The sequence below is a fragment of the Ranitomeya imitator genome, chromosome 2 (genome assembly GCF_032444005.1).
Source record: "Ranitomeya imitator isolate aRanImi1 chromosome 2, aRanImi1.pri, whole genome shotgun sequence".
NCBI lineage: Eukaryota > Metazoa > Chordata > Amphibia > Anura > Dendrobatidae > Ranitomeya > Ranitomeya imitator.
In genome coordinates, this window is record NC_091283.1 from 579,540,336 (window position 1) to 579,567,550 (window position 27,215).

The 27,215-nt window shown below is 48.5% G+C and overlaps 1 protein-coding gene across 1 annotated transcript in view; it reads right to left on the minus strand.

Moving 5' to 3' along the window:
- Positions 1-27,215, minus strand: part of LOC138665051 (lysosomal protective protein-like) — a 131,802-nt gene that overhangs the window by 24,489 nt on the left and 80,098 nt on the right. Inside the window, exon 9 of the mRNA XM_069752202.1 lies at positions 9,079-9,170. Within this exon, the coding sequence (XP_069608303.1) occupies positions 9,079-9,170 (92 nt within the window). The remainder of the gene's footprint in view (positions 1-9,078; positions 9,171-27,215) is intronic.

Consider the following 27,215-nt stretch of genomic DNA (forward strand, 5'->3'; position numbering starts at 1 on the left):
GCCAAAGCAAGTGTATAAAGGCAATAGGGATAGGGACTGTGGGGATGTTGGGTAGGAGCTGTAGGGAAGGTGGATGGGGGCAGATCCAGGGTGGGGGCTATAGTCCATGGCATAGGGGAGGTGGATGGGGCAGGTCCATTGTGGGGGCTATAGTCCATGGCATAGGGGAGGTGGATGGGGCAGATCCATTGTGGGGGCTATAGTCCATGGCATAGGGGAGGTGGATGAGGCAGGTCCAGGTTGGGGGCTATAGTCCATGGCATCATAGTTCTCTTTCTCGCAGTCTATGACATTCGCTCACATACCGCGCTGCTATCTCCACTGCTCTCTCTTCTTCTCCCAGCAGGATATGTTTTCCTCCTTCATGGTGATGAAGTCTGGGAAGAGATGTGAGAGTCTCCTGAAGTGAGTGTCCCTCACTGCTGAGTATTTGGAGCAGTGTAGCAGGAAGTGGGTTTCGTCCTCTATGGCCTCCTGGTCACAGTGTTGGCACAGTCTTTCCTCCCTGGGCTTGTAGCTCTGCCTGTGTCGGCCACATTCGATGGCCAGACTGTGGGCACTGAGTCTATATCGGCTCAGGATCTGGCGGTCTCTGGGGTCCGGGAGTTTCTCCAGATATGGGGCCAGTCTGTAATCTCTCTGTAGGCTCTGGTACATGGTCAGTTTCTGTGAGCTGATGATATCATTCTTCCAGTCACTGACATACCTCTCCTGGCCTTCGTCTGCCATCTTCCTGATTCCGGCTTTTGTCAGGTTGTTGTGATTGGTGTTCTGGTCCAGTTGGGTTTGGCTGGGCTGTTCCGAGGGTTCTGGTTTTTCTGTTTCACCTACATGTATCAGGGCTTTATGGTGATGGGAGCTTGGATTGCTCCTATGCAGGTGAGCCCGGAATGACAGCGCCCTCTTTAGAACTGTTAGGTGTAGAGGGAATCTGCCCAGCTCGGCCCGACAAGCACTGTTGGAGGTGCTCCGATGGACCTGGAGAAGGTGCTTGCAGAATTCCAGGTGGAATATTTCTGTTGGACTGGAATCCCACTTTGACCAGTCTGGGTAGGTGTGAGGACCCCAGACTTCGCTGCCATACAGGAGGATTGGGGCGATGATGGAGTCGAAGATTTTTAGCCAGACCCTCACTGGTGGCTTCAGATGGTAGTGTCCTTCGGATGGCATAGAAGGTTTTGCAGGCCTTGTCTTTCAGGGTCTCTATGGCTTGTTTGAAGCTCCCTGACCGGTGAATCTCTAGGCCCAGGTAGGTATATTTGTCCGTTCCTGTGAGGTCGCAGTTGTTGAGGATAAATGATGGGTGTTGGTCTGATCTTCTCTTTCTCCTCTGGAACACCATGGTGTTGGTTTTCTTTAGGTTGACCGGTAGAGCCCAGGTGGAGCTGAATTTCTCTAGGTTTTTCAGGTTGTCCTGGAGGCCTTTCTCGGTTGGTGACAGCAGCAGCAGGTCATCTGCATACAGCAGGAATTTCACCTGGGCGTCATGGAGGGTGAGACCTGGTGCTGAGGAGGATTCCAGGGCGGTAGCCAGCTCGTTGATGTAGATGTTGAAGAGCGTTGGACTTAGGCTGCAGCCTTGTCTGACTCCGCGGCTCTGCTGGAAATAAGCCATTCTTTTGCCGTTCACACTCACGCTGCAGCGGTTCTCGGTGTAGGAGCTTTTGATGACATCGTAGGTCTTTCCTCCTATTCCACTCTCCAGCAGTTTCAGGAATAAGCCCGGGTGCCACACTGAATCAAAGGCCTTTTTAAAGTCCACAAAGCAGGCGTATGTGGCACCCCTAGGGGTATTTGCCACAAAAATAGTTACTGACACTAAATACAAATATTAAGATAGCAAAACTGCACTACCACTTCCGGCCAGAAGGGGGAGCTCCAGAGACTCCCCTTGATCCATTCTGGTCTGAGAGAAGAAATGGCAGTTGGGCCAAGGAGCTGATAGTGAGAGGTCATACAGTTGAATCTCTAACAGCCCTGTGACTGTTACCAGGCCTAAATCACCGGCCTGAGGAGAAGAGGGATAGAGAAAAAGGACATTGTGAGAAGCGGGTAGCATTAATCACTACCCAAAACAGGCGCAAAGACGGATACCGGATTCGTGGCTGTATTCATTATATATAATACAGCAACCGGAAAAACGTGAGGTGATATCAGCTTCACTAGGGCCGGACGCAGCAACAGATACAGAGTTCAGCGGTACTCCCAGAGGGGGTAAACCGATAAAAGGACTCGGGTTGCCCATCGAACCAGGACCCGGAGGGGACAGATTGGGCCGGCAGCCAGTTCACATACAGCAGCAGGGCCACACAGAAATTGCGCACAATAAGAGGCGAAGACCCCGGCAGGGTCAAAGTAACTCAGAGTTCCCATACAGACTCCGGTGACAGGACTGGTTGTAAATCCTTTTATGTTAAAGTAAACTGGTTAAACGTTTCAGTGCCTCAGTCTTTCATTTGGACAATAGCCATCTATCCAGGATCGGGATCGTCACCGCTGGGAGAACCTGCTGCTGATCAAGTAAGTGCCTGTCCCCTCACGATACCCCTTACACTGTGCATTGCCTGAGGCCACAGCACCGGGTCAAGCCACCCGTGACATCCCCCTCAAGAGACAGACTCCATTGGTCCGGTGCTGGGTATCCCGGTCTCCTGGGCGTCACACGTATATCTTCCCATTCTTTGTATTGTAGACGTGTCTCTGAATGAGGCTGTGCAGAGTATAGATGTGGTCAGTGGTGCGGTGGTTCGGCATGAACCCTGCTTGGCTCTTGCTGAGGACGTTGTGCTCGGTGAGGAAGGTGAGGATCCTCTTGTTCAGGATACTGTTGAACAGTTTTCCCAGGTTGCTGCTGACGCATATGCCTCTGTAGTTGGCTGGGTCATACCTGTCCCCACTCTTGTGGATGGGTGTGATGAGGCCTTGGTTCCAGGTACGAGGGAAGTAGCCGGCACTCAGTACAATATTGAAGAGTTTAACCATTGCAGCCTGTATTTCTGGTGGGCTGTACTTCAGCATTTCTGGTAGGATTCCATCTAGGCCACCGGCTTTTCTACATCTTATGGAGGAGAGTCTCTCGGTTACTTCCTGTAGTGTTATAGGTGTATCCACCGGGTTTTGGAAGTTTTTGATTTTTTCCTCCATTGCTTTTAGTTTCGCCATTATGTTTTCCTGTTCTTGGCTTAGTCCTTCCTTTGGAATGTCTTTATAGAGGTCTCTGAAGTATTGGAGCCAGAGGTTGCCATTTTGGATATGGTTGTTGTTTTTCTTGTCTTTGGTGCCCATGTGGTTCCATAGTTCCCAGAAGGAGTTGTCTTGGAGGGCGTCTTGGAGTTGATTAAGCTTGGTAGAGATGTAACTCTGCTTCTTCCTCCTGAGGATGGTTTTGTACTGCTTTTGTGTGGAGTCATAGGCTTCCCTCAGACCCAGGTGGTTGGGGTCTCTGTGTTTCTTGTTGGAGGCTGTTCTCAGGGTCTTCCGTACAGCTTTACATTCTCTGTCAAACCAGCCATTGACCTGTGTTTCTTTTGGTCTCTTGTAGTCGACTTTTTTAAGGTCGGACAGTCTGGCCATTGCGTAGAATATATTGTTGAGGTCCTTTGCTGCTTGGCTCACTCCCTCTGGGTTTGGCATGTACTCGAGGTTGTAGAAGTGGTGGAGCATCCGCTGTATTTCAGGTCTGCTGGAAGCTTCTTTATATTTTAGTGCCGACATTTTGGACCATTTATAGGATGGAGGCCGGGTGAAGAGGCCGCTCTGCTGTGGCTTCTGAGTGGATGGTTTCTCTGTAGATTTCATGTACAGAAGAAGTTGGCTGTGGTCTGACAGGTGCGTTTGTGGGGTGACTATGAAGGCGCTGACATCTGCCAGGTTCAGGTCTGTAATGGCGTAATCAACTACACTCCTCCCTACATGGGAGTTTAGTGTATACCTTCCTAAGGAGTCACCCTTGCTTCGTCCATTAAGGATATGAAGTCCTAAACTTTTACATACGTTCAGGAGCTTTCTGCCACTTTTGTTGACTGTACTGTCATAGCTGTTTCTCTGTTTCTCAGGGTCTTGGCCGTCATTCTTTGCTCCAAGTATGTAGATGTTTCCATCCGTGGTCAGGAAGTCTCTCTCTCTCCCTGTTCTTGCATTGAGGTCTCCAAAGATGAGAACTTTGCCCAGGGCCTGATAATGGGCGGCTTCTCTTTGTAAGATCTCGAAGCAGTCTGGATTGAAGTAGGGGGACTCTGGCGGTGGTATATAGGTGGCACAGAGGTGGACATCAGACTGACAGGTGAGGATGGAGCTGCTGATTCTGATCCATATGTGGCTGCCTCCTTTCTTCACCGGTTTGATGTACTGGTGGAGCTCCTCTTTATACCAGATCGCTACTCCTCCTGAGCCCCGGCCCTGTTTGATGTTTTTATTTTTCTGGGCATGGACCAAGAATTCCTTGTATCCAATAGGCACCAGGGATTCGTTTTCGGCTCTGGTCCATGTTTCCAGGAGGATCTGAATGTCTATATTTTTCATACTTTGTATAAAATCAGGGTCCTTTGTTTTAGATCCAAAGGTTGAGGCGTTGAGACCCTGGATATTCCAGCTGCTGATTGTAAGTGAAGACATTCTTCTGTGTGGTTTGTGTGTATATACCTTGTAATGAGTATGGCTGTGTGGGACAAACTGGATTTCTGACAGTTTTATAGCGGTGCTTGGTTCCATCCAGTCACATTATTATTCTGCGCAGTGCATTGAGCAGGTTTATTATCTCATCCCTATCTCTGCTCTGCATGTATCTGTGTGGGCTTGGTGGTCTCCTCGGTGGAGGTCTCCACCTCCGATGGTCTGACACTGGGTGAAGAGCTTTGTTCCCAGCTTCAGGAGGTAGCCTTGGGGTTTTCTGCTTTATCGTTCTCGGGGGTCTTTCAGTGTGATTATGGCCACTGTTGAATCCAGGCCCGGGGTCTCTGTTTAGCACGATGTCCTTCAGCTCTTTGGCCAGGAGGCTGACCCCTTGTTTGTTGAGGTGTTTATCATCGTGCAGGTGACTGATGTTTATGGAGAGGTGTTGTGCCAGGGTCACGTTTGGCACAGTCTTGATCTTTTCAGTCAGTTCTGCATTGATGGCTTGGGTGGTTGGCCTGGGTATGTCCTTTCTTGGAAGCAGCGATGACAGAAGGATTTTACTGTCCGGGAATTTTAGGTTTGCCATCTTTGCCAGGTTGATCAGTTGTTCTGCGATCTGCTGGTCTGGCCGATTGTTTGTACCCGTGTGTATAATAACGTGCTTTGGGTTGGTAAACCGTGGTCTACTGATGACCTCTGTCACCTGTTCAATACTTGCACAGCGGATTGTACGGACCTGTTTTCCTGGGAATAGCCGCTGTGTATTTAGGTACTTCCCATTTGAGTCCATTATTAGGACAATATCAGGACTTTGTGATGTCTTGGGTGGGCTACAGTGCTGCTGATGGGGGTCTGTGGTGCTGGCTTTACTGGTGGCTGGTTCTCTTCTCTCTTCCATCTCTCTGGTTTCAGGATTTGAGTCCATTATTAGGACAATATCAGGACTTTGTGATGTCTTGGGTGGGCTACGGTGCTGGCTTTGCTGGTGGCTGGTTCTCTTCTCTCTTCCATCATATTGTTGGTTATTATATTAATGCTGTTTGGTGTCTCTACATTCTGTTCAGTGGTGGCCATGTTGTCTGCTCTCTGGCTTGTTCCCATTGCCCCCTGCTGGTTCAGATGTCCAGGGCTATGGGCTTTTAATTCTGTAATCTCCTTTCGGAGTTGATCATTGTCTTTTTTCAGTTCCCCCATTTCCTGTAGTGCTGCCTTGTGTTGACATTTCATTTCACACATTTCGGCCCTTATTTTCTGTAGGGCCCTGTCATTTGTGGCTTGGTAATTTGCCTTGCTTTGTGAGTTTTTCACATTCTAATTTCAGTTGGACCAAGTCACTTTCTAGTTGAGATAAGAAGTCTCTGATGTTATCAGGCGAGAGGTGTGAAGTGTCGGGGGTTGGGCGGCTCTGTCTGGGGATCTCTATGTGAGCATTAGAGGTAGCTGCTGGGGCTTGTAGTCCTTTATAGGTTTGTGCCTGCTCTTTGATATCAGGAAAACAATTTTCAAATTGCTGCAGAATCTCCTCATTCCCCTGCGCCATGACTGTGCCATTTTTGTATAGGCTTATGGTGAGCGTATTGGTGTCATCATCTGCTTGGCTGGTAATTTTAATCTGCTGGGCAGTCTTAGTGTTGGATTTAGATACATGTTTATATCGATTGCACAGCGCAGTGTGCCAGGCTGAGAGACGGTCTGTATAGAATAATACATTGGTTTTTCTTTTTCGTTCTTCCTTTGTGAAATCTGCATAAAGAGTCTCTGGATTCTCTCTAATGTAGTCCATCTTGCGTTTATTGCCCCCCTGTGTTATCTCCTGATCTGGCCCCCAGCATTCCTGTGTCTCTGGCTCTGGGCTTTGTTCATTTACTTGTTCTAAATTTGTGTTTTCCATTTTGTAGTTATATCTTAATTATAATCCTTGTTTCTAAGGAGGTTAATTTGTAGCAAGCCTATAGGTTGTGTTGTAGTTAAAGAATTCTCCTACCTTCTATAGGTCCAGGTAGATGTATGATGTCGGCTGCTTCCAGTCTGTATCCTCCAGGAGATTCTTGTTTTGTCCTTTAAATCCTCCAATTCTTCCTTTTTTCATAAAGGGTAAAGTCCAGTTCAGTCCAGATCACTTTTATGTTCCACGGAGTTGAGTTTTTCCAGGTTTTGTCTTACAGTTGCCTCATTACAAGGTATAAAGTGATGGAAATTCAGGAGCTCATGTTCAGTGCTTCTTACTCCTAGGAATGGTGGGCGGGATGTTGTAAAATATTATATTGGCAGAGACCAGCGGTCCATAGAGGATGCAACTGGGACCTGCTGACACAAGTTGAATGTTCAGCTGGATGTGCATTTTTGGACACACATCCAGTTGAACTCAATTAAGGTACAGATAGCCAATGGCTCCCTGCATTACGATAGCTTTACACACCGTCGACCTATCAGAGTCAGGCAGCTGATGTCGGGTCATCATAGGCGAAGCAATGACATTACTTAGTTTCACACCATATGTCAGATGATGAAGAAGTAGCTGCTCATCCTGGGAGCGGTGACAGGTGAGAAGTATAGCTGTTTTTATTTATTTTCTATGTAAACAGAACAACAATAGGGGACATTACAAGTATAATGTCCCCATTCTGGACCACATATACTTGTAACATCCTCGATTCTGGCCCCCACATAAGCCATCAGTCTGTTCCTCATACACTTTTAATGCCCTATTTGGGCCCCATATACTTATAATGCCCCCCATTCTGGCTCCTATACACTTGCAAATGTTCCCCATTCTGGCCCGGTTAAATTTGTAATGTTCCCGATTCTGACCCCCATACACTTGTAATGATCCTCATTCTGGACCCCATACACTTGTAATGTGTCCCATTTTGGTCCCTATATATAATTAGAATGCTCCATAACACTTACATTTTCCATATTCTGGTCCTATATACACTATTAATTCCCTCATTCTGTACCCATATATTTAGAATGTCCACTTTCTGGCCCCCATACACTTATAATACTGCAATTCTGGCCCCATATACTTATAATGCTCCTATTCTGACATCTAAACACTTATAACGTTCCCCGATCTGGCCTAGTACGCTTATGTGGGGGCCAGAATCGAGGATGTTACAAGTATATGTGGTCCAGAATGGGGACATTATACTTGTAATGTCCCCTATTGTTGTTCTGTTTACATAGAAAATAAATAAAAACAGCTATACTTCTCACCTGTCACCGCTCCCAGGATGAGCAGCTACTTCTTCATCATCTGACATATGGTGTGAAACTAAGTAATGTCATTGCTTCGCCTATGATGACCCGACATCAGCTGCCTGACTCTGATAGGTCGACGGTGTGTAAAGCTATCGTAATGCAGGGAGCCATTTGTTATCTGTACCTTAATAGAGTTCAACTGGATGTGTGTCCAAAAATGCACATCCAGCTGAACATTCAACTTGTGTCAGAAGGCCCCAGTTGCATCCTCTATGGACCGCTGGTCTCTGCCAATATAATATTTTACAACATCACTACAATCTGAAAAGATTATTATAGAAGGTTTGCCCTTTAAGTATACCACCACCTTAAGGTACCGTTACACTAAACGACTTGCCAACGATCACGACCAGCGATACGACCTGGCCGTGATCGTTGGTAAGTCGTTGTGTGGTCGCTGGGGAGCTGTCACACAGACAGCTCTCTCCAGCGACCAACGATCAGGGGAACGACTTCGGCATCGTTGAAACTGTCTTCAACGATGCCGAAGTCCCCGGGTAACCAGGGTAAACATCGGGTTACTAAGTGAAGGGCCGCGCTTAGTAACCCGATATTTACTATGGTTACCATTGTAAAAGTAAAAAAAAAAAAACACTACATACTCACATTCCAATGTCTGTCACATCCCCCGCCGTCAGCTTCCCGCACTGACTGTGTCAGCGCCGGCCGTAAAGCAGAGCACAGCGGTGACGTCACCGCTGTGCTCTGCTTTACGGCCGGCGCTGACAGTCAGTGCAGGGAAGCTGACGGCGGGGGACATGACAGACATCAGAATGTGAGAATGTACTGTTTTTTTTTTTTTTTACTTTTACAATGGTAACCAGGGTAAATATCGGGTTACTAAGCGCGGCCCTGCGCTTAGTAACCCAATATTTACCCTGGTTACAAGTGAACACATCGCTGGATCGGCGTCACACACGCCGATCCAGAGATGATAGCGGGTGATCAGCAAACAAAAAAAGGTCCTGATCATTCCCCAACGACCAACAGTCTCCCAGCAGGAACCTGATCGTTGGTCGCTGTCACACATAACGAGATCGTTAGCGGGATTGTTGCTACGTCACAAAAAGTGTGACGTTGCAACGATATCGTTAACGAAATCGTTATGTGTGAAGGTACCTTTAGAGTGGTCTGTAAGATAGCAAGTGTAAACATTATAAATATGCACAGAACAGATATACATATATATGATCTAGGTACCTTATCTCACCAGGCTGTCCCTCCAAACATGGCTGATAAAGATTATACATATTCAGCTTGGAGTTGGTTATCTTGGAGAAGGCAAGTCTAATCTAGAAAGAGAATTGTCACCATTACTGTAATGAAAGTTGTAGATTTCATTATTGCTGACATAGCGGCGTTATGTCAGGTGACACTTTAGTGATCAGTCATCTGTTTTCACATATGTTATGTGTTAGTGCATCCCACAACCTGCTCACACTGCTAACGGACAGGAGGCAGAGCAAGGGTTAAAATTAACTTTACTGTAACAGGGGTATACTCCACGCAGGGAGAGGGAAAGTATAAGCAGGTGATAGTAGCACAATCGGTGTGCTGGGGGAAGCAATAAGGGAAAAGGATATAACTAGTGATGAGCGATTATACTTGAGATTTCTCGAGCATGCTCGGGGGTCCTGTCATGATCTGTACTTTTTTTCCCTGTCCTGTATTTTGTATAATATGTCATGATGTGATGCGACTTCTCTTTCGTTGTATTTACGGTACATTTTGCAATGTCATGGGGTGTATGTAACTAACCTGTCTCCTTCCCCCAATACTTGCAGCCCTGAGCTCTAATGTAATTAAGCTTTGTCCACACCACTAGGGAAGGAATAGCCATTCTTCCTCACAGCAGGTGGCTAGTCAAATGCACACAATGAATAGACTAAGTGGAGCCACCAGTCTAGAATCTTCTGGTGGACCCAACCATTGAATAGAAGGTGTGACCTCTACCCCCTTCTTGGGCGGATCCCAGGAGCTCAGACAATCCATTCTTATTTTGAGATCAGATGTGAGTTGATCCTTGAAGGAGAAGGAGTGGGGATTCTTAGCTGAGGCAAGACCCCATGTCCATCTGTGACTGCGGAAGCGAATGGGGCGAGACTTGAGCTGAGGACATATCTCGTCGCTCGTGGGATTGTTTTGGGATCCCTTGGACTCGTGTGGACTATTGCTTTGTTAGCTGACACAAGGATTATCTGGAGGTGCACCGAACCTGTTCTGTTGGACTAATTGTGGACTCTGTAGATCTACCTGCATGTGTTGTTCCAGCGTTCTTGATAATAAATCTGTTGAATCATCCCTCGGCCTGTTGTCCCTTCTTGCTCTGCCGTACACCCCGTCACAGGTCCTCCGAGTATTTTTTAGTGCTCGGAATTTTAGTTTTTCTTGCCGCAGCTGAATGATTTACATCTGTTAGCCAGCATAAGTACATGTGTGGATTCCCTTGCAACCAGGCATCCCCCACATGTACTTATGCTGGCTAACAGATGTAAATCATTCAGCTGCGGCGCTAAAAACTAAAACTCCGAGCACTAAAAAATACTCGGAGGACCCCCGAGCATGCTCGAGAAATCTCGAGTAATGAGTATATTCGCTCATCACTAGATGAACAACTGTTCATTAAGAGTAAACTTATTAGTCTGATGGCTTCCTGCGTGCAGATTCCTTGATGTACACGGTGATGCCGACATGGTCAGCACATGGGGGTCCGGTGTAGACCTGCAGGCGTTGACGATCTGGTTCCTGGTGGTGAAGAAGAGTTTGACGTCTTGCGTGGGGTCCTGTGTCGCCGAGAGAAGAGTAGACTCCCACACTGCAGGGGCTTGACAAAGCTCAGCAGTAGTATGCAGTTGAGTAAGGGTTAAGTTCTCTGTAAGTCACCCGGTATCTCTTAGGCGGCATGCACACGTTATTCACTGAATCGTGGCGTTGAGTACCTTGAGTAGAAGGAGCCAACGGGTGAAATACAGTACTCTGGTCAAAGTAGACATTCTACTAGTCCATGAACGACTTTATGCCAAATAAATTGATCGTGATTATATCTGTTGGGGGGTATCCCGGCTGTGGCAAGCATCAAGTGCATCAAGTCAGAAGGAGTAGTCAAATCAGGTTGGGTAGTCGAGTCAGTCTGAATAGATGAGGGCAGGGATGCGCCCATTTCTAACAGGACTATCACGTCAGGAACCTCAGGAGCTTCAGGAATCTGTTCCTCTTCTGGATTTACAGGTGATAGCTCAGGCAACTCTTCGTCTTCACAATCAGCAACAGACATAGGGGACATTTCAGGGGCACTTTCCTCCTCTTCAAATTGGTCGGGAGCGCTTGACAAACAGGGACGCAGCATGTTCCAGTGGACAATTCGAGTGGGGTATTTTCTTCCCCCTCAGGTTGAATTTCATAGACGGGCCCTTACAAGCGGATTCTCCGCTTTACCCGATATGGGGCCTTTTCACACTGGTACTCCAGTTTGTCCTTTGGATGCTTATCTCGGACCAACACTCGGTCTCTGGCCTGGAGAGCTGTCCCTCGCAGAGGAGCTATCTCCAGATGCTCAAGCTCCTGGAACCTGGTCTGCACCAAGCGATGCAGTGTCTGCAGACGATGACGATGTTCTTAGACCCAGGTGGACACCCTGGTAAATGGGTAGTCCTCCTCTGGATCCAACTCCAGCTCGGTGATCTCTTTTCCCGGCCAACTGAACAATAGGAAATATGGCGTGTACCCAGTGGTGCGGTGTACTCGGTTGTTATATACCCACACCAACTCAGCTACAAATTCAGGCCACTGGGCCTTCCAGTCTTCCTCTAGTGTCCTTAACATCTGGATAAGAGTCCGATTGAACCGTTCAAAGGCTCCATTCCCCTGAGGGTGATATGGCGGCATCCGAGATTTTTTAATCTGGTACAAGCGGTGCAGTTCTTCCATCACTCTCCCGAGGAAACAGGCACCTTGATCGGAGTGGATTCTCTTCGGGCAGCCGTACACTTGAATGAATTTCTTGCAGATGGCATGTGCTGCAGACTCAGCAGTTTGGTCAGGTGTTGGAGACACAAAGGCGAATTTAGTGAAGTGTAAGGATTCCGGACTTTCCTTGTGCCTGTTCTCCCTGATCCAAGATGGAGTCTTTGATCTTGCCTAGTCATGGAACTTCCTGTCTGTCCTGATCATTTAAGTCTGAGTCATGTGTCCTCCAGTGCCTGAGTATTTTGTGCTGCTGGCTCCTGAGCTTCTGCCTGTGGTCTGGTGAGCTCCCTGCTTCTGCTGCTCACTACTCGGTGGTCTGCCTCGCCTCTTTCAGCTGCCTCTCACCTCTGGAACTGCTGTGACTGTCAGCACACCAGTGGTTTGTTTGCAAAACTTTTCCCAGTGTTGTGCCTCTTTGCACAACCACACCAGGTGAGCAAGATTCAAGTTGTGCTTTTCTCACCAAGAGAGTTTTACTCATCTACTACGGTACACTTAGTTAGTGCTCTCCCTCTTTTCCCCTCATCCTCTTTCTCAGGACTTCATTCTCAACGCACCACCTGCATATTATTGAACTCCCACAAACAAGTACTGTGCGCACCTGTGATCAAGTTTTGCTGGACTTCCTTTTTTAAGTACTGTGTGCATTCCCACTACACTTCTGCTGGATTCCCATGACTAAGTACTGACCTACTGGACTTCCTTGTTAAGTGTCTTGTTTGCTCCCTCGTCATATCCTTGCTGGACTGGTTCACATTAGCTGTTGCGTCTCACTATTCAGTGTGCGGTGTTTTACTATATTGAGCTGAGCATCTCGTTAGAACTGCAGGAATATCTATGTAGTTCTGTTTGCTTTCCTGTTTACCATATTGTGCTGAGCACGTCGTTACAATTGCAGGAATATCTATGTTATTTCTGCGTGCATTTCTGTTTTGTTTAAATACATCATTTACTGCAGCTTTGATCTCAGACTGGTTTTATCCCATGCTATCAGATTCCTTAGTACCTACATAATTGTTACATGAAGTGTTCCATCCTTACCAGACAATGTTCTAATCCCTGGTGGGCCGGACCTATCGTAAGATAATCTATCATCAATACTTGCAGAAGAGCGGATGTCACGATGGTCTGTGTAGGAGCTCTTTGCCCCAGAGGTTTAGCTAATTCTCAGCTTCTACACTGTCGACAGGCCTCTTCCACCACGGCTTTTAGGTGAGGATGGTAAACTAGCTTTTGTAGCCACTAATAGGTCTTCTCTTGACCAAAGTGAGCTCCTATTTCGTGTGCTTCCTTAGCTGTCTTGGGCAACAGCGTCTTGGGCAGGGCCGGACTGGCCATCGGGCACTTCTGGTAAAAGCCAGAAGGGCCGGTGCCAGTAGTGGGCCGCTGCACTCTCTCTCCCCCTCCCCCCACTAGTGCCGCCAGTTATACTCTGGGGTGGCTGCATTATACTCTGGGGTGGCTGCATTATACTCTGTAGGGTGGTGGCTACATTATACTGTATGTGGGCTGCATTATACTGTATTGAGGACTATGGGGAATACGTTATACTATATGAAGAACTATGGGGTGCATTATACTATGGGAAGTGAATTGTACTACATGGATGACTATGGCGCAGCATTATATTATATGGAGCACTATGAGGAGTGTATTATGCTGCATGAAGGACTATGAGGAGTGTAATATACTATGTGGAGGACTGAGCAGTGTATTTTAATATATGGAGGACTATAGGGAGTGTATTATACTATATGGAGGACTGTGGTGCACATTATAATATATGGAGGACTATGGGGTGTATTTTACTAAACAAGTAAAATGCTGCATATTCAGTTTCTGCCGGAACAAAAATCCTTGTTCTCAGCAGCACATCGCCGGTGTAAACTGTAGATGTGCTGGTGATAACATGATACTGTATGGTGATCTGTTAGTGATCTGTTAGTGATGGTTCTGTCTCATCATTAAGGTACCGTTACACTAAACGACTTACCAACGATCACGACCAGCGATACGACCTGGCCGTGATCGTTGGTAAGTCGTTGTGTGGTCGCTGGGGAGCTGTCACACAGACAGCTCTCTCCAGCGTCCAACGATCAGGGGAACGACTTTGGCATCGTTGAAACTGTCTTCAACGATGCCGAAGTCCCCGGGTAACCAGGGTAAACATCGGGTTACTAAGTGCAGGGCCGCGCTTAGTAACCCGATATTTACCATGGTTACCATTGTAACAGTAAAAAAAAAAACACTACATACTCACATTCCGATGTCTGTCACGTCCCCCGCCGTCAGCTTCCCGCACTGACTGTGTCAGCGCCGGCCGTAAAGCAGAGCACAGCGGTGACGTCACCGCTGTGCTCTGCTTTACGGCCGGCGCTGACAGTCAGTGCAGGGAAGCTGACGGCGGGGGACATGACAGACATCGGAATGTGAGTATGTACTTTTTTTTTTTTTTTTACTTTTACAATGGTAACCAGGGTAAATATCGGGTTACTAAGAGCGCCCCTGCGCTTAGTAATCCGATATTTACCCTGGTTACAAGTGAACACATCGCTGGATCGGCGTCACACACGCCGATCCAGCGATGACAGCGGGTGATCAGCGACCAAAAAAAGGTCCTGATCATTCCCCAACGACCAACGATCTCCCAGCAGGGGCCTGATCGTTGGTCGCTGTCACACATAATTGTTAGCGGGATCATTGCTACGTCACAAAAAGCGTGACGTTGCAACGATATCGTTAACGAAATCGTTATGTGTGAAGGTACCTTTATTCCTCAGCTGGTGGAAAGAGGCCGGGAAACAAGTGTTGAACAACTTCAGTATTGTCGATCAAACTCATTTAGCGGCCTGAACTCAGCGCATGTAAATACAACCGAAATGCTTTTGTGTGATGTGCAATATGTTAGCATTTGGGGCCCCATTTTAAACTTTGCCTAGGGCCCCACTTTGCCTAAAACCGGCCCTGCCTACAAGTTTACAAAGATATTATACAGTCACCATGTGACAAATGGACCTGTGTAACTTCAAATGCCAGGGCTGAATTTTAGTCCCAGTCCGGCCCTGGTCTCGGGGATAATCACCTGCCAGGTGACACACCCAGTTCCCGTTGCAACTGAATCTTCGGGTATAATAGCCTGTTTTTCAATTGGACTCTTTCCCACTGCCATAGGATTTGCAGAGCCCCTGAGGACAGTGCATCTCTCTCTCCCTGACTGGGCAGTTGTTTCAGAGTCACCCACTATCTTATTTGAGCAACCTCCCCATCCTCCTGTTGTATCCGGATCCACTCATCCCGGGACCACCCAAGTATGCCTTCCCGATTCTCTGCCTGTGCCTGGTCCTGCGTAGCTGCCAACATCCTGTCAGAATCCCGGAACTCAGGGACCTCTTGTGCTCCAACTTTTCATCACGGTTGGGCCCAGGTTTTCCATGTATCACTCTGGATAGGGCGTCAGCTGAGTATTCTCTGCTCCCTTCTTGTAGGTGATCTTATATCAAAACTTTTATCATTCGAGCCACCCAGTGCTGCTCCATACCGGCTGGCCCTATCTGGATCTCAACTCATTCCAGAAGGGTACAAGCTCGGATGGGCAGGGTAAGCACGGTCTGTCCTGGAGGTAAACCAGGTTGGCTGTAGCTGGGACAATCACTTTTCCCAACATCTACCCATCACAAGAGGTTTCTTGAGCTTGGGCCAGACGGATGAGCTGTTGGAACACTCTCCGTCGAGGAATGTGAGGACTCCACTGTTTTAGGAACACATCTGAGGATTCATTGAGGAGAAGGCTTCCGAATTCCTTCAATATATTCATCCCTAAAGTGACAGCATGTCTGTTACCGGTGTCTCCGGCAGTTAGCACCACTCCTTTTCGGCCCAGATCTTTACCACAGATGGTGATTTGCATCCAGACCACCCCTGTGACCGGGAAGGGTAGGTGATTGGCAGCCGTCAACTTTATCACCGGGCCCCATTCAGGCTGCATCGCTTCAGGGAAATACCATCGGAAGTATGCTTCAGGCATCGTGGTTACCTGTGAGCCGGTGTTAACCAGACATCGGATGGCCCGATTATCCATTTCGGCCCAGACGAGAGGACACATGGAAATTATACTTGTGGGACGTCTGATTCTCCTTCTGGACTGTTCAGGTTCTGGGAGGCATTCCACTTGCCTCGGAGCCTCCTAGTTTAACGGATGGTGCTGCAGGGGTCAGCTTTGTCATTGACAACCCCGAGCCAAATCTCCAAGTCATGGGTGGACATACCGCCGGTGCAACTGCACCGGGGCCCGGAGGCTCGGGGACTCCTGCTGGCAGGGCCGGCATTAGAGGCAGGCAGCTGCCTAGGGCCCCCGCTCCCCCAAGGGCTCCCAGCTAGCGGCACATCACGTATCCACTATGTGGCCCCTGTGAGGCAGGGGGGCCCGCCTGCCGCCAGCGCCGACTCCCCCACCGCATTGAACTATACCGGTGTCTGCGGGTACAGTTCAAAGCAATGATGGAGGAGAGAGCATCACCTGACGCTCCCTCTCCCATCATTCCCCGCTCTGCCTCTGACACTGCGGGTGCGCGATGATGTCATCGCGCACTCACTGTGTGCCGGGCAGTGCAGCCGCTGAGATAGGAGCAGGGAGCAGCGCGGGCACGAGGAGACATGAGGAGTGTGGTTTTTTTTTTTAAACTATAACAGTGAGTACTGAACTGTGGGGCCACTCTCAGGGGGGGAGATGCGGGCTGTGTTATATACTATTGGGGGTATATTATATTCTACGGGGGAGGCTGTGTTACTGTATATATTATGTGGCTGTGTTATATACTATGGGGGGTACATTATATTCCATGGGGAAGGATGTGTTATATACTATGGGAGGCGGCATTGTATTCTATGGGGGACTAAATTATATACTATGGGGAGGTGGGCTGTATTATATTCTATGGGGGTTACATTATATTCTATGGGTGCTGTATTAGATTTTATGAGGGAGGATTGCATCATACTCTTTGATGGGGCTACATTATATTCTATGGGGAGGTGGGTTGTATTATATTCTATTTGGGGCTACATTATATTTTATGGGCGCTCTGTTATATTTATATTCTATGAGGGGTGATTGCATCATACTCTATTAGGGGGCTACAGTATACTATATGAGGGGGCTGCATTATATTTTATGGAGGGGTTACATTATACTCTGTGGGGTGGTTGCATTATGCTCTTTGGGGTGGCTGCATCATACTATATGTGGGCTGCATTATACTGTATCGAGGACTATGTGGAATACATTATACTATATGAAGAACTATGTGGTGCATTATACTATGTGAAGTGAATTGTACTACATGGATGACTATGGCGGTGCATTATACTAGATGGAGCACTATGAGGAGTGTATTATACTATGTGGAGGTCTGAGCAGTGTATTTTAATATATGTAGGACTATGAGGAGTGTATTATACAATGTGGAGGACTATGGGAAGTGTATAATACTATATGGAGGACTGAGGAGGGTATTATACTATATGGAGGACTATGGTGCATATTATGTTATATTGATGACTATGGGGTGTGCATTTTACAATATGGAGGACTGTGGTGCACATTATAATATGTGGAGGACTATGGGGTGTATTATACTAAACAAGAAAAATGCTGCATATTCATCGAGTGATTGGATTGTTTATGCCGGAACAAAAATCATGGTTCTCAGCAGCACATCGCCGGTGTAAACTGTAGATATACTGCTGATAATGATACTGTATGGTGATCTGTTATTGATCTATTAGTGATCCTTCTGTCCCCATCATTCTTCAGTTGGTGTAAAGAGGCTGGGAAACAAGCGTTGAACGACTTCAATATTGTTGATTACACTCATTTAGCGGCCTGAACTCAGCGCATGTAAATACAACCAAAATGCTTCTGTGTGATGTGCAATATGTTACCATTTGGGGCCCCATTTTAAACTTTGCCTAGGGCCCCACTTTGCCTAAAACCGGCCCTGCTGGCAGGGCTGCTAATATTGATGGCAATCTGGCCAGTTTATCTGGCTCCGAGGCTTCGGGGGGCCCCTGGCCAGATTGCCCTCATGTGCGGCGGGCAGGGAGCAATCCCTGCAGCTCCGCTGCCTGCAGTAGAAAATGGCAGCGGAGCTGCAGGGAATGGATCCATCCTGCTTCCTGCCTGCAGCAAAAAGGGAAGCTGCCATAGCCCTCGCCGAAGCAGAATTGCTAGAAGCCACGCAAAACCCCAAGGTGCATAGCCGAAGCAGTATGTCAAGTCTGGTGTTTCCACTGCAAGACTCACCACAACGCACATCTCAGTATGTTAATGAACTTCCTGATCCAAACTATAACCCTGAACCAGTACCAAAAAAGAATACGACGTCTCCAGCGAAGCGAGCGAGAGTCGTCATGAGGCTCAGCTCCAGGACAGAAAAGAGCTTGAAAATGTGGGGCAAAACAACTCTGCTAATGACTACCTTGCCCCTCGCCAGGTAACCAATGTAGATCACTCTGCTGACATCCGGTTCACAACAGAATTTGCTAAGTTCTTCACATGACATGAATTGGTTGCCAAGGGACTCATGAAATTTACTGACCAAGCTGAAGGTTACAGAGCTTGGAAAGCTTCCTTCCAAAATGTCACTAGAGACTTGGGGCTACAACACAGGGAAGAGATAGACCTCTTAGTGAAATACCTGGGAGAAGAGTCAGTCAAACACGCAGTAAGGATTAGAGACATTAATATACAGTAAACCGTCCTGAGACTGGCCTCAAAGAGATCTGGAAGAGGCTGGATGAGTGTTACAGCTCAGCAGAGGTAATAGAAAGAGCCTTGTTCAAAAGAATCAATGACTTTCCTAAAATATCTAACAAAGGTCTCAGAAACTTAGAGAACTTAGCGACCTGCTAATGGAAGTCCAAGTTGCCAAATACAAAGACGACCTACAGGAACTTGCATTCATCAACACAGCCAGAGGTGTTAACCCTATAGTCCGAAAGTTGCCCTACAATCTACAGGAGAGGTGGCTCACACATGGTTCCACGTACAAATACAAACACAGTGTTCCATTCCCTCCCTTCTCCGTTTTTGTAGACTTTATACACCAACAAGCGAGAATTAGAAACGATCCAGAAAGGCCGTACTGGGCCCCTGGCCATCAACGGAGGCCGCCATGATGGGGTCACGTGCGAGCATTGGTGCCACAGGGGGTTAACAGGGCAGTACGGGGTTAAAAGTGCTGCGTTGTGAGTTTTTGAATTGGGGAGGGGGAGGGATCAAAAGGGGAGTATAATAGGAGCTGTGGGTTGAGAGCCTTTAGGGCGGTTAATAGGAAAACCGCCAATTCCACGTCACTCACTTGGCTGGAGCATTCACTCACCTGCCTGCTTGCGAGTGAATGAAGCTCCGGTCTGCATGCAACATGGAGGTGGAAGCGCTTCTGCAGAGCCTCCGAGACGCGGCAAGCACGCAGGGCACTGCGTGGCTGCAGCAAAATGTGAGCAGCCTTCTGCAGGGGGTGGCGAGCGGATCTCCCCAGGTCCCCACCGGAGGGCGCCAGCTGCGGCGGTCCCGGCCGCCGGCATGCCTAAGCCCTGACGTCCCCCCTCGGGCCCAACGCCGTCTTAGGAGCCCCTCCGGGGACCCTCCAGCTGGTGGCGCGCGCCGCGGGATTGCTGGGTCCTGAGGGCGAGCTGGGAGGAATCCGGTCACGCGGCGGGGCCTGCAACAGGGGGAGGCATCGGCCTCCTCAACTTCCAGAGCACGCAGGGTGTCGGGAGCAGGAATGGCCGGCGGCACTGTGATAGGTGAGCCGGCTCGGCGATTGGCGGACAGGAGAGACCCGAGACGAGGGCCTGCTCCACAGGCGCCTCAGCAGGGGGCGCAACACGGGCGGCTAATAGCCGGCCCTAGCAGCGCCACATTACCGGTGGCAGTGCAGGACAGCAGGGGGTCGAGTGTGGCGCGTGTCCTCGGGCCGTCGGTCGGCGCTGCGCAAGCCCCATCCCCCCCACACAAGCAGGGACCACCAGCGTCGGCAGTCCCCGGACAATACAGGCACCCAGTCTACGGCACAGACTACCACAGATCCCCCGGGAACGATGAGGAGAGCGTCGCATGGCAACATCCGCATGGATCAGGGAGCATCGGACCATGAAAGGAGGACAGAGGAGGAGAGGCAGCATCAGGCTACAGGACCGTCGGCTGCCGGGTCCACAGCGCTCGGGCAGCTTGGTGAGAACACCTCTTTTTTATCTTACCCCCCTTTGTTGACCTCACCTGGGAGTGGTAGTCATGATGCGGTTCCAGGGGGGGTTAGCGGGGGGTTAAATATGCTTATGCACGGGCTGAGAGATTTAGCTCTTTTGTGGGGGTCTGGGGGTGGTCAGGCTGTGGCCCCCCATCTACTGCCTGGCTGGGGTATACGGGTAGGATCTCTGGGCAAGGGGGCATGTTTGGAGAGGTCTCTAATGTGCCGGCTAGGGATGTATCAGCAGAGAGTTTAAGGAACGAGAGCGGGGGGGCCAGTGCGGCTGCTTCCTCCGCTACAGTATCAGTGTCTAGCCAGGCAGGAGACGCGGAGAAAGATAAGGAGGATACAGTGAGGTTAGACGATACAGCACGCGGAGAGGTCTACGTGTGTTTCGAGGGCCCTTTAGGAGCTCATCTTAAAAATGAGATTAGGGAAAAAATATGGAAAGGGGAGTACGTGGAAATTTTTTCTTTGTTGCCCCTGGAACGGTTTAACTTAGAGAGACTGAGAAGAGATGAGTCAAAGAAAGAGGACCAGGAAAGGAGGAGGTATAGATTGATTCCGAGAACTTTTGCGAATTAGCTGCAGGCATTCGCCATTTTGGCCAACGTAATAGGAGAAAAGGCTCCCGAAAATTGTTTGGGACTATTCTGCTATATGGACGCTATAGGTGAGGCTTACCGGGTATACGGGGGTCAAGGGTGGTTGAGATATAACGAGCAATTTCGTCAGAGGAAGGCAGTTAGGTCTAGCATCTGGTGGGACCATAAGGATATAGCACTTTGGATGCAGGTGATGGTCCCATCCAGAGCGGGGTCTAGCACCCAGTCCTTTCCTGGGAGCGCAGGGGGCTATAGCCAGTCAGGACATCCAACGGCCATGCAGAAGGGTTTGTGCTTCGCATTCAATGAGGGGTCTTGTAGATTTGGCGCAAAATGCAAATTTAAGCACGAGTGTACAATTTGCGGAGGAACGCACGGATCATCTAAATGTTTCAGGAGAAGCAGACAGAGAGGAGCTGAGGGATCTGAAAAAAGGGGTGACGCCAATTCGGCTGGGAGAAATGGTACACTATCTAAATAGGTACCCAGATAGGATGGTGGCTAGGTTGTTGGAAGATGGTTTCAGGGATGGTTTTCGAATCCCGTCAGTTGATACGGCAGCAAATTTTTCTAAAAAAAATCTGAAATCGGCGCGACAGTTTCCTGAGGTGGTGACGGAGAAGTTGGAAAAGGAAGTTAATCTGGGCAGGATGGCAGGTCCGTTAGTGGTGAAAATTTTGCAACGTCTGGTTTTCTTGGGTTTATCATGTAACTTGTGGATTGTGGCCGAAGTCAAGTCAATGGAGAGTAACTCAGTTGTTGTCGCTCTTTCTCATCTCCAGGAGGACCGTTTTCGAGAGCTGGTGCCTCAAGCGGACTCAGCAGGCATGGAGTGTCCGGCGGAGTTGTGGAATCTTCCTGGCGGGCTTTAGATTATTTCCTGGTGAACTCTATCCGTTAGATCCTGGAAGCAATATGATCATGCATGGGGCGTCTGGGAGGATTGGAAAGGTTGTTTAGGGGAGTGGTTGCAAGATGAATCCAGATTGCTTTTGTTGATCGGGCACCTAAAAGAAAAGGGTTGGTCCGTTTCAAAATTGAACAAGATGCTAGCAGGGCTAGCTTTTGGTTTTAAGGCCCGTGGTGCCAAGGATGTCACAAAATCGTTTTTGGTGTGTCAGGCGTTAAAAGGGTGGAGAAAGGGTTGGAAAGTTGAGGACTTAAGATGCCCGGTTTCATACGAGGTGTTATTTGTTTTAGGCGCACAGTTGTCGATGGTATGTGTATCGCAATGGGAGGTGAACCTTTTCAGAGTAGCCTTTGCATTAGCTTTTTTCGGTGCATTTCGCCTCGGGGAGTTGGTTAGCCCCTCCAAATTAAAGAAAGGGGGGGTACGGAGGGAAGATGTTAATGTGTTTGGTGACAGGGTTGAGATATTACTGCGGTCCTCTAAGACCGATGTTTATGGTAAAGGTTGTAAAGTGGCTTTGTTTGCGGTTCCGGGTTCCATCATGTGTCCAGTGTTGTGCGCGAATAATTTCATTAGATGCAATGGCGTGTTATCCAACCCCTTTTTGATACACGAAGATGGGTCTTTTTTGTCGCGATTCCAGTTTATCGCAGTGTTCAAATGGTGTTTGGCATCGGGGGGTATTTCGCCCACAGATTACAGTGGACACTCATTTAGGATTGGGGCGGCGACGGAGGCGGCTAGAAGAGGTTTAGGTGAAGATGTGGTCAAGAGAATTGGTCGGTGGGAATCAATCAGATTCAGATCTTACATCTGCCCGAATTTAGTGTATTAGGATTTATATGCCTCGTAAAGGTTTTTCTTACTTACGGTTTTATTATTTATTTCAGGCGGTACATCCCGGTTGGTCTGGATTTTAGGCCATTCCTTCGTGTTCTGGGTGGCACTGAGGGCAGCGGTTCGGCCCGACGGGCGTCAGCTGCGGTTTCAGAGAGATTCCGCGATGTTGCGTTGGGTCGGGAAGCGTGGGATGGTCTGGAGTCAATTCTTGCCGGAATTTCACCGATTTGTACGTTTAGACCGGGCTCCGGATTTGGTGGTGGTTCATTTGGGTGGGAACAATTTAGGGAAAAGGCCTTGCCGGGAACTGATAAAAGATGTAAAATTTGACATGTTGCGGTTGTGGGCTTCGTTTCCAAAGTTGATGGTTGTGTGGTCTGACATTGTCCCTCGGAAAGTGTGGCGCGGGGCTAGGTCGGTTGATGGAATAAACAAGGCAAGGATTAAAATGAATAGGGCGATTTCGCGCTTCATGTCACGAAATGGAGCCGTGGTCATGCGGCACGTTAATTTAGAATCGGGGAAAAGGGGAATATTGGAGGTCGGATGGGGTTCACTTAAATGCGACAGGGACGGACATGTGGTGTTTGGCCATTCAAGAGGGCATAGAAACCGGCCTGAGGGTTTGGAGGGACATAAATGTTTGAGGTGACAGAACATTTATGTTGGTGGCGGGGGAGGGAGGTCCTCGAAGTTGGTGGAAAGGGCGATCTCTATTGGTCCTGGACCCCCCCGGAGTGGATTATGAGTGGATGTGGTCGATCATTCGGTGGAACGGATAATTATAGGACTTGGTATTTGTTGGTTTTGGCCGGGCTGGTCATTAGCTGCCTCCGAGCTGGTGCTTTGTGGCTGGGGGTAAGACTAAGCCTGGAGGCCAAAAGGAATATAAAATGGGAACATTGGAAATCCTTAATTTGTGGCTTCGAGGACCACCCCTTCTTAGTTTGGGTTGTTGTTTAATTTTTGTAATTGTATGTTAATAAAAGGCTGCTGTGGCTAGTGTAATGTCATTTTTGGGTGTTACAACTGGTTATTATAGGGTGGGGGTATTATTTTGGGTGTTACAACTGGTTATTATAGGGTGGGGGTGGTTTAGATAAAAGGGTTTGGGAGAAAGGGTATAGTCATCAAAGTCGCTTGTGAGTCAAGTGTACCCCACACGTCACAACTTTGACTTTGCAATACCATATGCCACATCGTCACCACCTGCAAGTCCACGCAGAACATCTGTGGCAATAAACAAGACTTCTCCAGGTTCTAATTACAGGTCTGTTAGCTGTTCTCAATCAGAGACAAAGGTGCAGGACCCTGACAAGCAGTGACCACTTCATCAGAAGCCTCATCCTCTCCTGAAATGCAGAGCCGTCAGAGGAAAATCTATGCCAGATCGCAGAAGCTATCTGCTACAAGTGCTGCTCGTCCACAACTCATCTCGCCAAGGATTGCAAGGTCATTGTAAAATGCACAGAATGTGGCACCACAGATAATAACAATGCTCTACACATTGGCTCAGCTCGATGGAGTACACAAAACACACCAGCTGACAGTGAGCATGGGGGGGATTAAAGGAACACTGATACAGCTATGCCAGAGATCACTTCACAGTAGCTCCTGTTCAAAAATATGCCTCGTCAGAGTGTACCCAAAAGGCCATAGAGACCAAGCTGTAAGGGTACCGTCACACAGTGGCACTTTTGTTGCTACGACGGTATGATTCGTGACGTTCCAGCGATATCCATACGATATCGCTGTGTCTGACACGCAGCAGCGATCAGGGATCCTGCTGAGAATCGTATGTCGTAGCAGATCGTTTGGAACTTTCTTTCGTCACTGGATCTCCCGCTGTCATCGCTAGATCGGTGTGTGTGACACCGTTCTAGCGATGCGTTCGCTTGTAACCAGGGTAAACATTGGGTTACTAAGCGCAGGGCCGCGCTTAGTAACCCGATGTTTATCCTGGTTACCAGCGTAAATGTTAAAAAAAAAAACCAGTACATACTTACATTCCGGTGTCCGTCAGGTCCCTTGCCGTCTGCTTCCCGCACTCACTGACTGCCGGACGTAAAGTGAAAGCAGATCACAGCGGTGACGTCACCGCTGTGCTGTGCTTTCACTTTACGGCCGGCAGTCAGTGAGTGCGGGAAGCAGACGGCAAGGGACAGACACCGGAATGTAAGTATGTACTGTTTGTTTTTTTTATGCTGGTAACCAGGGTAAACATTGGGTTACTAAGCGCGGTCCTGCGCTTAGTAACCCGATGTTTACCCTGGTTACCCGGGGACCTCGGCATCGTTGGTCGCTGGAGAGCTGTCTGTGTGACAGCTCTCCAGCGACCACACTACGACTTACCAACGAAAACGGCCAGGTTGTATCGCTGGTCGTGATCGTAGGTAAATCGTATAGTGTGACGGTACCCTAAGACTGTATGCTATCTTGGATGATCAAAGTAATCAATCCTTGGCTAGATCAACATTCTTTGACCTATTCAACATCAAAGGGCCAAGCACTCCCTACTCATTAAAGACATGTGCTTAGACGGACAATTCTGCGTACCACTATCTTCGATCATCGAATGTAACCAGATCCCAGACAACAGATCTGAAATTCCTACGCCAGATGTAGCAATCCATCACGCTCACTTGAAACGCATAGCACACCTTATACCGCAACTCGACCATCAGGCCCAGATAATCCTGCTGTTGGGGAGAGATGTCCTGCAGGTTCATAAAGTGAGACGTCATAACAATGGACTCCACAATGCTCCCTATGTCCAAAAGCTAGACCTAGGATGGGTCATAATTGTAACGTATGCTTGGGACACATGCACGCCCCATCTTCTGTGACAAGCATGCTAACAAATACATTGGAGAAAGGATGACCATCTCTGTTTCAACCTTAACCTCAGAAAAAATACATGCCTAGGAAAGGCAGCTTTAACAATAGGTAGATACATCCAAAGAGAGAACAAGAGAAAGCTATAGCCTTAAAATAATTAACATACTTTATTTCAGACAATAAGTAAACAAAAGAAAACAGTTCAGATTAAAATAATTAAGCGGAAACAAAGTGCAACTGATACAATCGAACCAGGCTAAAGACAGGCAAGGCAAAGGGTCATCAGATATCAAGTATCAAATATGTAAAGTGCAAAGTGCAGATGAGAGCGTGGCAATGCTTCTGTTAGCTAGGAAAAGTGTTAGGCCATGTTCACACGATCCTTTTTTTCATGCGGAATTGCCGCGATTTTCCCGCTGCGGGTCCGCAGCTGTTTTCCATGCAGGGTACATTACATTGTACCCTATGGAAAACAGGAACTGCTGTGCCCACAATGCGGAAAATAAAAAAAAAAACCGCGCTGAATAGCTGCGGGAAAAAAGAAGTACCATGTCACTTTTTTTTTCGGAGCCGCAGCGGTTCTGCACCCATTGACCTCCATTTTGAGGTCAAACCTGCAGTAAAACCCGCAGATGAAAAAAATTTCTGCGGGTTTTACTGCGGTTTGTGGTGCCGAACCGCTGCAGCAGGAAGTGCGGGGAAGCGAGCGGAAGTGCGTGGGCGGAGTGTGGCTGCCCCCTCGTGCTCCGATCCCGCCCCCCGTGCTCCAATCCCACCGCCCCGTGCTCCGATGCCCCCCCCCAGTGCTCCGATGCCCCCCCGTGCCCTAATCTCCCCCCCTTATACTTACCCGGCGTCCCGGTGTCCGTCCGGCCGTCTTCTCCCTGGGCGCCGCCATCTTGCAAAATGGGCCGGCAGATTCGTTCCAAAGTGCATTTTGATCACTGAGATAGGTTATATCTCAGTGATCAAAATAAAAAAAAATAGTAAATGACACCCCCCCCCCTTTGTCACCCCCATAGGTAGGGACAATAAAAAAAAAATTAAGAATTTTTTTTTTTTCCACTAGGGGTAGGGTTAGGGGTAGGGTTAGGGTTAGGGTTAGGGGTACGGTTAGGGGTAGGGTTAGGGTATTTTCAGCCATTTTAAAAACTGCAAAAAAAAAGGATCAAAAAAAGGATCAAAAAACGCATCAAAAAAGGACAAAAAAAGGACCAAAAAAAGGACCTGCGTTTTCTGCCAAGAGCTACAGTTTTTTAAAAAACAGTCCTGAAAAAAAAAGGATGGAAATCAGGAACGTGTGAACATACCCTCAATGCGCCTTAATGCACTAATACCAAGCACCGAAAAGGGGCTGGCAATGGATGGACTACAATGCTTCACCTAAGTAGGAGTAATCTCTATTGGAAAGTGCGGCCTAAACTAGGCTCCAGGAAGGTGAGCAGGTCCGGATATAACAAGCATAAGGGATGCCACTTAAACAAATAAAGCACAGTGGCAGAGACATTACCTGTAGCCGTGGAACGAATCCCCGACGCGCGTTTCGCGTGTAGCTTTTTCGAGGGGTGAGGTGCAGCGATGGCATGTATGCAGCTTTTATCATAAGCGGACATAATGGGCAGCGGCTGAGGCGGCGCTCCCGTCGGGGGAATCCACTGACGTCACTGAGCCTCGGCGTCACGCGGCAAAGGCGCACCTCCCCGCTCGACGCGTCAGAGCGGGGAGGCGGCACCGCACCACAAGAGACGCGTTTCCCCAGCAACGCCAGAGCAGGAAGCCAAGCGGGAGCGCACACCGCTGCAGGAGCGGCTTAGGAACATGAAAAAGTGTGCGCAACGGATAGCGACCATGGGGCTGGAAGGGAAATAAAGCTAATGCTGCCTAATGTGCAAGGTTCTGTCAGGAGAGGCCTGATAAAGTGGGTAGGTG